The sequence below is a fragment of the Rhincodon typus genome, chromosome 7, assembly GCF_021869965.1.
Source record: "Rhincodon typus isolate 14 chromosome 7, sRhiTyp1.1, whole genome shotgun sequence".
Taxonomy (NCBI): domain Eukaryota; kingdom Metazoa; phylum Chordata; class Chondrichthyes; order Orectolobiformes; family Rhincodontidae; genus Rhincodon; species Rhincodon typus.
Genome location: NC_063338.1, coordinates 59729738 through 59742077, shown reverse-complemented (window position 1 = coordinate 59742077; position 12340 = coordinate 59729738). Strand labels below are relative to the sequence as shown.

At 39.2% G+C, this 12340-nt stretch overlaps 1 protein-coding gene across 3 annotated transcripts in view; it reads right to left on the bottom strand.

The window, feature by feature from the left end:
• Positions 1 to 12340, bottom strand: part of cers6 (ceramide synthase 6) — a 244961-nt gene that overhangs the window by 105588 nt on the left and 127033 nt on the right. For all 3 annotated transcript variants that reach the window (XM_020526339.2, XM_020526345.2, XM_048599054.1), the window contains exon 4: positions 11413 to 11470. In XM_020526339.2, coding sequence (XP_020381928.1) covers positions 11413 to 11470 — 58 coding nt within the window. The remainder of the gene's footprint in view (positions 1 to 11412; positions 11471 to 12340) is intronic.

Sequence of the window (12340 nt, the reverse complement as noted above, 5' to 3'; positions counted from 1 at the left end):
GTCTGAAGTGAGTGGACTCCAAGAAGTTATTCAATGAAAGAACTAGTTCGGCCAGGTGGAAGTGGGTGGTAGTAGATGGGCACTGGTTATGTTTAAGTGTGCTTCAAGGAGGAAGTGTTAAACCCTCAGACCATCTGGTGGGGGAAATGGAGATAGACGTAATATACATGGGTGAAAAAGAAATAAAGGGTCAGGAAGATGGAAATTGTTAAAATGGCACCAGAAGACTGACAAATATAGATGAGAGAGGACTGGAAAAGGGAAAGAAGTCACAAAATATATGCAAATGAAAATATCAATCAAACAGCAGGAAGTTCAAACAAAGATCTTGTAACACCATGGTGAGTACTCAATAGATTGTAGCCTAGAAGAAAATATTTTATCAAAGTTTAAACAGTATTTATGACATCAAAACAGTACCAGCTAGAGATAAATGAAGGTGGAAAAACTTATGGAGGAATTTAAATCCCAAGAGTGCCATCCTTCAACACAGTTCAACACGTTTTCTGAGGTCAAAACAGACGTGTATGAACATTGTCTGCCTATGCCAGATTGATAATCCAATTCAACACATTGTTGTTGACTGCATTTCCTTTCATTTTACTGTTAGATACAATATGCACTCACATCAAACACCGAATTTTTCAGAGGATTCCTTTATATCAATCAATGAACCAGTGCCCTGCCTCAAAAGTGAACATGCAGTGTTCACTGTGGAATTATCTTTTATTGATAAATGCATCAAAAATGATTCCCTGGAATGGTTCTGATGACCGCCTCATTTTAGCAGAATAACAAGCTCCCAGTTCCATCTCACAAACTTTATATCTACAAGACATAGATGATACTGAATGTCACAACATAAATTATTAATGTGTTAGAGCTACTTAACATCTCTGCAGCACTGCAGCGTAACTGTATCACAGAAGAAAATAACAGAAAGCATTAAGTGACAGAAGGCTCAGTAGGTTTCAGGTTTGGCAACATAAATGGGTGGACGGGAGTTATACCTGGAAAAACCCTGTCAGAAATCCACTGATAGTTCATTTAAGCTTTTCTAGGTGGAGATTCATGGAAGTCTCAGATGCAACAATCCAAATACACATGCATTGGAGGAAGCAGGGATGGAGTGATAAATTAAAGAAGTGGAAAGCTTCTACATTGAAAGTCTTGAGTTCTGTCTCTGAACTGGATTTTATGTGGCTGGTGGTACTGAAAGAAAGTGGTGTGCATTAAGTATTCTGATTCTATTGAAAGTTAGGAAAGAGGGATAAAGTTATTAGAAGTAAAGCTATCACATGTTGTACAGTGGACCAATTAGAAAGATTGAGATACTGAAGGCATTATTGGCTTCTTATTGTTGAGAAAGTGGAATATCACCTCAGAAGGTCTGCTACATAAAGAATAATGATAACAGGAATATATGGAAGTTCTATGTGGTTGTTTCCAAGACATCTGGCAGATGAATGGATGGGAAAGGAGTCCTCCACCTTTGCTATACACTGACAGACATGAGATTTCACTTCATTGTTTGACAGCATGGAGTAAATATCAGTTTCTGCAAACCATGGACCAATCACGTGAAATCCAGCTAATTTAACTCCAGTCCATTCCTCAACTGGTCAGTGGTGACCAGAATTATGTCCACAGTTCCATTGGTGTAGCTACCATACCATATCTCAGAGACAGCTGCTCCTGACACCAGCAATACAAAAGAGAAACCAATCATCCTGACACAAATGCCTTCATTTTACAGAATCAGTCTGCTGAGAAGTTCATGACAAGATCATCCTAGGATTTGAGTGCCTTCTAGAAGAGCCATTTATAGTAAGGTGCTGATAATGTTCGGGTTTCGCTGTCAACATCTCAGAATTATAGCCCCAGGTAGCATGATAATAGGGCAAAGAGAAGATTGCATGGTAAGAAAAGGCATGCACAGGGCAAAACCAAACAATCTTTTTGTAAATAATTTTAATAAATCATTAAAAAATTTAATGCAGGGATTACTGTGCATTTGACTCTCTTATATGGCATACTTCTAATACTGAGTTTCAGAATAAGAATGATATTGTAAATGATAAGAAGCAAGGGAATACTTAATTGTGAAGAGGTTAGTTGAGAAGCGGTGACTGAGATTCTCAATTAATACCACTCTGCTTATCTGTGAACAAGCACCGAGTGACTTTGTCTCATAACTACCTATTCACCTTTGGGGTGTGCAATAACACATGGATTCAATTAATGTAGCTTTCAAAACTCTATGAAATCCAGCAATTCTCTTTCGTATGTTTGGAACCTTTACAAAATGCATAAACTTCAATGTTCTGGCAAACATAGGGTATTAACAATTTGCTTTAAAAGTTGTGCACAGCAAATTGGTAAATCAGACAAATTCTCTTTGAACCCCTGACATAAAAATTAAAAGCTGTCACAAAACCTCTCCATGCAATTTGTATGCAGATAGAGCTCAGCAGTGAATGCATCTTCCCCAGAAAATCAAGGGTGAAGTCTAGCTGACTGACTCAGAGTTTCTTTGAATGATCTTCAAAAATGCACATGAGCCCATACATCCTACTGGATGCAACTGCTTAATGATCTGACTGTGTGCTGGTTTCCTCTACTGTCTCTTGACTGTCTCCCACCAGCATCTGTGCATGTCTTCTAAAAATCTTTCAAAGGATGTGGACGTTGCTGACTGGACCAGCACTTATTGCCCATCCTTAGTTGCTGCGTAGAATGTGGTGGTGATATTTCCTTCTTGAACTGCTGCTGTTCTTGGTGCGTACGGATAGCCACAGTTCTGTCGGAGAAGTAGTTCCAGAATTTTGACCTGTAGCAGTAAAGGAACGCTGATATATTTCCAAGTCATGATGGTATGTGGCTTGGAGAGGAATCCGCAGTTGGTGATGCTTCTCTTGAATTTGCTGCCCTTGCAGTTCTGGGTGGTAAAGAACCTGGGTTTGGAAGGAGTTATCAAAGGAAACTTAATGGCTTCCATCACTTTGCTGATGGCTGGGAGTGGTTTGATAGTGCAGTAATTGGTCAGGTTGATTTGACCTGCTTTTTATGGATAGATATACCTGGAGAATTTTACGCATTGTCAAATGCCAGTGTTGTAACTGTACTAGAAAAATACGGTTAGGACTGCAGCTAGTTCTGGAGTAGAGGTTTTCAAATGCTATTGCCAAATGTCGGCAGAGCCCATTAGCCTCTGCTGTATTTAGTGCATGCAGCCATTTCTTAATATTACATGGAGTGAATTGAATTGTTGAAGACTGGTACCGGTGAGGTGGAACCCTCATGCCTCATAAGTCACAAATTTGGGAATGTTAAGGCTGGAAGGTTCACATTCAGCTGTGACTCAATTTACAGTAAATCCTTGGTTAACTTAAAGGATAATATAAAATAAGCATAAAGATATCATACAAATTAGTGAATATACTCATGTAAAAGTCAATTTTTTAAGTTTAAACTACCTGCACATGAGTAGTGTTATGGTTGAAATCCACCCTCTCCCATTGTCTTGTCAGGTCATAAACAATTCTTGCCAACCATACTCCCAAAAGTATCACAAAAGGAGCTAAAGGTACTTTTATTACAGAATTAATAAATGCCACGGAGACAAGCATTCATTTCAATAGGCTAAATTTATCAATTGAAAAACATGCCACAAATACACATTCACGCAATTTCAGTTTTTGTTTACTATACCATTTAGAACCACAGCATGCACTGAACATATACTAAAATGCATAAAAATTGTGCTACTAATCTTCAGAATCACATAATGCACCCCAATCTGCTTCTTGAATTACATGATTATGTAGATCATCAACATTATCATCACCAGTTTGTATATTCTCATGCAGCCATATCATTTCACAAAACTCACCTATTCTATCCATAGTATTGGATATCCCAGATTTCTTGAATGAGTTGAGAACAATCTCCATTCTAATTTCATCCCAGGTTTCTACACCCTACTCATACTGAATTACTATTGTGACAACTTAGAAATTGCCTCTTTTGGTAAATGTCTTCACTCCTTTGATCATCCAGTCAATTCACTTTTTTCTCATGTTATTATTGAAAGGTTTGTTTTAAGGGATATTCATTGGTTAAACAAAGCTGGCTTGACCACTAGGAATCACCACTAAATTTTTTTTTTTAACCTAATTTCAAAAATAAAACCATCACCATGTCCCAGATGAGAAGACATTTTTCTTTATGTAATCTCTCTGGTCCAAAACTCCGAATTTTCTTTAGCCATATATTCAAGCCGTCTTCAGCTATCAATCCTCTCTCATGAACATGGATGCCATGTCATTTTGAGCATTGCTATTTTTGATGGGATTTTCTTTTGAATATCACCATCAGCTTATGCTTTATTCTTTTGGATATACATAACCATACAATGTGAATCTGCACTTATCATGACCAACTGTCCTCACTAACATGATTTTCTCTTCAACTGTGCTCACCATTTGACTGGCTAGCATGTCAATATCTCTGAGAATCTCATCCATGTTCCTAATTCAGACCAATCCCCATTTTCTTGTCAACATTAAGTCACAATTTTTTAAATTGTGATAAGTCATCAAGTTTTAGGCTTCCTCTGTTGCACATTTATTTCTAAGTATCTGCGTAAGCTGCATAAAGAGATTCCTCCAATCTCTAACACAAGAGTGTTCAATATCTTGATTTCTTCAGCTGCTCCACAATGAATTGTCTCTTCTGCAATTTTAACAATCTTATGTTTGGACTGGGCTATAGAATCTGCTATTCCTTCTCAGTATAATGATGGCATACTGCAGAAGCGGAGTTAGTGTGACAACAGTGTACACTAATCAGGTGGTAGCCTTGACATCATATGTTGATGCGTGCAAACACAGAGAGATGAATAGCCACCTTCAATGTTGTGACAGTGTTTGATTCTAACAAGAAAGTTTGCACCAGAATGACTGTGACCTTATGCTGAGCAGGCGACAAGTACAAGTTTGGAATTTTTGGGGGTTTCAACTTACACACCAGCTATATGACGGATGAATGATATCTTGCCTAACTTGAGAATTAACCTTTCCATGAGAGCAACTATTGCTGGACTATACAAGCAGACTCCAGGTTCCTGAAGAAGGATCCCGACCCGAAACGTCAACTTTCCTACTCCTCTGATGTTGCCTGGCCTGCTATGTTCCTCCAGCTCCACACTGTGTTATCCCAGGTTGCAAATAGTTCTGTTTTTGAGTCCATTTGCAAGTCAGTTTGTACACTAGTTGGAACACAATGCAGGACAATATAAAAGAACTAGAAATGTTTGTATCATAGAGTCATAGAATCATATGGTAAGACGAGGACCTTCAGCCCATCGAGTCTGCACTGATATGTGAGAATCACCTGATCTACAATCTAATCCCTTTTACCAACACTTTGTATGTTGGATCTTTAAAATCACACCCTCTGTGTGGGATCACATTTGTAAATACAACCATTCATAAGTCAGACATTCGTAAATCAGGGACCCTCTGTATATTGTATTTATTTTTCCTGAAACAGACCGTACTTGTAAACATTACTTTAGCAACAACAAACATTCTAACTGTACTCCCATAGTCTTCAATGTCCCTGCTTCCAAGGACTTCGGCAATGATTTCTAGCAAACAATCCTATATTCTAATCGCTGTCATTCTTCTTATGACCATTTTAAATTTGCTTTCAAATTGAATTCACAACAAGTTTTGAAGAAGAAAATTAGCACGGACATATTTCATAGTGTTTTATGATGAAATAGCAACAGATTTTAAGTCATTGATAGGAAATTTCAGTTCAGTTTAATTTACAGTATATATAAAAGAGATTGAAACCTTAATGATGAATTATGCAATTTTTTCTACACTGTTGACATTCAATTATGGAGAATCAATGTCAGCAGTTTCTGGTCCTTCCACTCAAAGTACTCTTATTATTTATCTAGGCTAATTGGGTTTCCATGAAGCATATTTTATCTTCTAAGACACAACGATAATTAATCCCATTACAGACATCTATCACTTTTGTAAATCTCACATTTCCAATTGGTAATTCCTTTACTTGAAGGTGAACTGGGATCAGGAATAAACTTGGTTTGAAAGAAGAAAGATTGATTTTATGATTAGAGATTTTAAGAACTGCAGATGCTGGAGTCAGAGATAACACAGTGCAGAGCTGGAGGGACACAGCAGGCCAGGCAGCATCAGAGGAGGAGGAAAGCTGACATTTCGGGTCGGGACCCTTCTTTAGAAAATCAATTTGATGGTTATGTGCTTTACAGGGGACAACTCACAATTTCTCAACGTCGGTGCTCCCAGAAGAAATGACTGCCCCGCTGGAAACATAGGCACAGGGACTCTGAGGAGTGACAATCATAAATGGATTATCACTCTGCTCATTTTTTTTTAATGTTTGTACTGAACGCCGCACTTCTAGACAGGAATTCTGATCCTGGTTCCTTTATAGATGCGGGACTTAGCTGAAATTAACACAGTGCTCCTGTTGTGTAGGATAGATGGGGAAGTGAAACCATGCCCCTTTGGAAGCAGTCAGTGATTTCAACGGTGTTCCAAGATTTAAATGTTCAGCAGGACAGCTAGACACTTTGACAGTTCCTGGGATAGGTTAAATATGTAAGGTAAGCGTGGGACTAAGGTGGCAATGGTGGAAGGATCAGGGTATCAAAACAGGCTGGGTACCAGGTAGAGTGCCAGATAAGGAGGATGCCATGTGTGTAGTGTCATAGGAGGACAAGCTGCTAGGTGACTGGCTGTCAGGGAAGTAGGGTGCCAAGTGGATGGGTGCTATGTAAGTGATGGAGTTCTTGAAATAGTTAGGGAAAGGGGAGATTATGTCAGACTGACAGTAAAGGGGGCTTGCATTGTCTGGGCAGTGGGGATATCAGAATGGTATGGCAAGGGGCTGTTGGGGTAGGTGGAGTGAGGGTTTCAGGGCAGACAAGTTGAGGTGTGCTGGGATAGGTGGCTGGGAGTTTGCAGGCAGGTGGCTGCTATGTGCACGTGTGCACGTGCGCACACGCATACGGAGGTCAACTTAATAGTTACACAGAAGTTAGACTATATTTTTAATCATCTCACATTCCTTAGAAATCTATTAACTTTATGGAAGTGTTGCTCTCTGAATTCTCCAACACAAGGGAATTGTCCAACAGAGCCTTCAGTCTCCTGGGCAATTCCCACAGAGTCTGTTGCATCTGGGATTCCACAGGGTCCTGATGCACAACTCCAGTCTGCACAGATTATCAGCAATTCTAGGCCATGGCCCTCCCAAATATCACTGTCCACAAATCGAAACAAACACATTTGAAAACTCAAAAAAACCGGAAAAAAAAAAACACCAATAATGTATTAATTTAATAAAAAATATTTTAGTTAGAAACTTTGTGACAATTCATGTGGTTGCAAGCACACTGCTGAAGTGACAAGTAGCTAACTTTGTTCTCCATTTAGATCTTGCCTCAATGTTCTTTGTCTTCTCTGGAAGTGATTTCAGGGTACATACTTCTCAAACATGGTCTCAAAGGCTACTCTTGAGAAAGTCTTTTGTTCTGTTAACTGATTTGAAAATGTGCTCCATTTCCAAAAAAATCTCTGGCACTTAGCCAATGAACTGATCAAATCCTGATCACACTATTCAATCCTAGCCAGTGGAACTTACTGGTAAATAATTCCCAAATATTTACATGAAGTCATAAACAGTGACATTCCATGATCCATATAAGGTGCCAGTATGTCCTGAGACAACCTTAAAACCAGCTTTATTTGGTCAATACAAGAAAATGCAGATCACAACATGTTCTGGCTGCAGTTTTAACTGAGATCAGAGTTTAAACTAGCCTGACCAAAATTCCCAGCATGCTTGATTGTAGCTCTGAACCAGTCTTGGAGACATTTCTGTTGCTGGTCACCTGACCACATTATTATCACACATCATTCTCTACTGATCATTGAGACTGCTCAACAGTTCTACCAATATTACATTCACATTATGTTTGTGACTTTACACCATACAACCAATCGGCTCAATACAATCATGTATATTGACTAGTCTAACCATCAGTAGAAGTATATGAATGTTCTCTTCATGTTTCATATACAATGAAGCTGAAATATGACAGCTATAAGTTACAAGTAGTAAAAAAACACAATTATAATTGTATGATTACAAAATTGATTTCTGATTTTAAGTGATTCTGTAGGAGATGGATATTTCTTTGGCTCATAGGTTTCAAAGAACAAAGAAAAGTGCAGTACAGAAACAGGCCCTTCAAACCACCACGCCTGCACTGACTCATATTGCCCTTTGAAACTAAAGTCCATGTAGACAAATCCACTGCCCAGCCTTCATCAATCATCTTTTTAACTTCCACAAAAACTCAATCAAGTTTGTAAGACACAACCTCCCCATACAAAGCCATGCTGCCTATCACAAAGAAGACTATTGATTTTTTAAATGTGATTAAATGCTGTCCCTAAGAATCTCCTCCAATAATTTCCCTACTACTGATGTAAAGCTCACCAGCGCATAATTTCCTGGATCATCCTCATTGCCCTTTCGAAACATAGGAACAACACTAGCTATTCTCCAGTTTTCTGGGACCTCTGCTGTGTCTAAAGAGGATACAAAGATTTCATACAAGACGCCAGCACTTTCCTCCCTCGCATTCATCAAAATTTTGGGATAGATCCCATCAGGTCCTGGTGACTTATCTCCCTTTATGCTTTTCAAAGCACCAAACATTTGCTCCTTTTTTATATTTTCATGCCCTAGAATATCCAACATGTCCTTCTCCTTTGTGAATACCAATGCAAAGTATTCATAAAGGACCTTACCCACTTCCTCTAGCTCCATGCATAAATGCTCTCTTTTGTCCTTGAGTGGACCTACTCTTTCCTTAGGTACCCTCTTGCTCCTTATATATTTATAAAATATCTTGGGATTTTCCTTACATATTTATAAAATGTCTTGGGATATTCCTTGACCCTGTTTGCCAAATACATTTCATTATCAGTTTTACCCCTCCCAACTCCTTGTTTAAGTTCTTTCCTACTTTTTAATAATGAGTTAATGGATCTGTCTGTCTTAAATTTTCTAAACCTCACGTATGCCTCCTTTTGCTTTTTGCCTAAGCTCACAATTTCTCTTGTCATCCAAGGTTCCCAAATCTTCCCATTGTTATCCATCATTTTCACAGGAACGTGCTAGTCCTGAATTCTAATCAACTGGCCTTTAAAATATTCCCACATGCTAGATGTGGATCTACCCTTAAACAGTCGCCCTCAATCTTCATTCCCCAGTTCCTGCCTTTCCCCAGTTTAGTACTTTCACCCAAGGAATACTCTTGACCTTATTCATAAGTAACTTAAACCTAATGGAATTATGGTTACGGTTCCCAAAATGCTTCCCAATGAAACTTTGATCAATTAGCTGGGCTTGTTCCCCAATATCAGGTCTAACGTGCCCCTTCTCTAGTTGGACTATTTACATATTGCTGAAAAAAAACCCTTCTGGACTCACCTCACAAACTCCACCCCCCATCTAAACCCCTGGCACTGAGTGAGTCCCAGTCAATATACAGCAAGTTAAAATCACCCACTGCAACTACCCTGTTTTTTTTTATATTTTTCCATAATTTGTCCACATATTTGTTCTTCTATTTCCTCCTGGCTGTTTGGAGGCCAATAGTACAATATTATCAAAGTGATTGCATACTTTCCATTCCTGAGCTCTATCCATATAGCCTTGCTGGATGAGCTCTTCAAGGTGTTCTCCCTGAGTATAGCTGTGATTCTCCCTTATCAGTAATGCATCTCTCCCACCTCTTTTACATCCCTCTCTATCTCACCTGAAATATCTAAATCCCAGAATGTTAAGCTGCCAATCAGGTCTCTCTATCAACCAAGTTTCTGTTATAACTCCAACATCATAGGTATATATATTAATCCAAGCTCTCAGTTCATCTGCCTTACCTATCACACGCTTCACATTAAAACAAATACACTCAGACTGCCAGTTTCACTGCGTTCAGTTACCTCTCCCTGTCTGTTCTTCCTCTTAGCCTTATTAGCCTCAGTCTCTGACTCCTCCTCGGTCACTTCACTTGCTGACGCACTGCTGTGGTCCCAACTCCCTGCCATACTAGTCTAAACCCTCCTGAGTGACACTAGCAAACATTCTTGCACAGGTACCACTTGCCGGGAAGACATCCCAATGATCCACATATCCGATGTCTTTCCTCCTACGCCAGGTCTTTAGCCATGTATTTAACTGAAGTATATTCCTACTCCCAGCCTCACTGGCATTTGGCATAGGGAGTAAACCTGACATTACAACCCTAGGGGTCCTGCTTTTCAATTTACGACCTAACTTACCTTTGCAGGACCTCGTCAGTCTTCCTGCCTTTGTGATTAGTACCAATGTGTACCATGACCTCTGGATGTTCACCCTGCCTTTTGAGAATGTCCCACATCCGCATAGATACATCCTTGACTCTGGCACCAGGGAGGCAACACATCATTCGGGAGTCTGTTTTGCGGCCGCAGAAACACCTGTCTGTGCCCTCGACTTTAGAATTGCCTATTACTATGGCTCGACTGCACCTTGACCCTCCCTGCTGTACAATAGCGACACCACTCTGGCTGTTACTGTCACCATCCCCTGAAGGTAATCCCCTGCAACAGTATCCAAAACGGTATACTTGTTAGAGAGGGGGATAGCTACAGGGGACTCCTGCACTTCTGCCTTTGAGCAGTTACCCATCTATCTGCCTCCATCTTAGGTGACCATGTCTCTAAAACTCCACTTTGTGCATGCTCCAAAGTGTCTCCAAATTATTGTTGCACTCTAAAAAATGCACACAACTATTACATAAGTTCAGGAAACATCTGCAAACTTATCTTCCATACAGCTGACATTGCTGAAGGCCTTTCATGACACAAATAATCCAATATCATATAGATATCAAGTAGTACACTATAATGTACTTCTGTGTGAATATTTAGTTGGATCTATTTTATTTTAAGGGATTTAAATTACACACTGTCAGATTTGCCTTTCTTTCTTTGCATTGTCCATAATTACAATGTCTACTCAATGCCCGATTAGCATATAGCTCCACTGTTAATGTCTTTTGACATTCTCACAACAAACTGCATGTTGGATACAATGACAATTGAAGCATAGATTTCATCTTCAGACATGTTGCTTCTGAGCCTTATTCACATATCATAAATTCTCCATGTCTTCATGCATTTTAAACAGTAAACAGACATGATTATAAATCTATGCTTTCATCAACATTCGTCACTAAAATTAGTGAATGGAACAAAAGACATCCAAACTTGTTTCAAAATACTGAAGCCTTACCTTCTTCAGGAACCTTACACCATAGGAAAATATGTAAAGGTAAAATGTAAACTTCCACCTGCAGAGGAAGAAAACATATGAGAATCATAAGGAAGCAGTTACTCATTGTAATTTATTATTAGAGACTCACAAACTCAGCAGCAACACAATTAGAACATGGAGTAGCTATGACGCTGCAGTACAAATCAAGCTTCTGAATTCAGAGAAAACAGGCATATCTTTTGTGCAAATATATGTCAAGAGAATAAGCTCAGTTTCAGTTATTGAACAATAATGTAGTCCTCACAGCGGTTAATACTGGTCTGAGCTTTGCTTCAAGCACACTGCATTCTTCATTTAATAAACTTGCTGCTTCTTGGTTTGACTCACTGTTGAAATACTAACATGAATATCAATAAAGAATTATAATCAGTTAAAATGAAATGTGTTAACCAATCTATTACTTGTGCTGTCCATTTTGAGCTGTATAAATCTGTTCAGAAGTCTCTGCCTGCCACATAATGCAACAGCATAGAGCTTTATTAGGCACCACGTTGTTGGTAGCTACCAGTGGCAAGACATAGGGAGCTAAATTTGACTTTGTGCTGCTTGTTCACTTCAAAATTTCAATGTCTGGGGACACAATGGCCTAGTGGTATTATTACTAGACAATTAGTCCAGTAAACCCAGGTAATGTTCTGATGATCCTAGGTACAAATCCCACCATGTAAGATGGTGAAATTTGGGTTTTAACAAATTACAACTCTAACGATGACTATGAATCCATTGGCAATTGTCAGAAGAACACATCTGGCTCATTAATGTCAGTTAGGGAAGGAAACAGCCATCCTTACCTGGAATGGCCTGCATGTAAGTCCAGACCCCCAGCAATGTGGTTGACTCTTTATGGCAGTTAGGGATGGACAATAAATGTTGGTCTAGCCAGCGA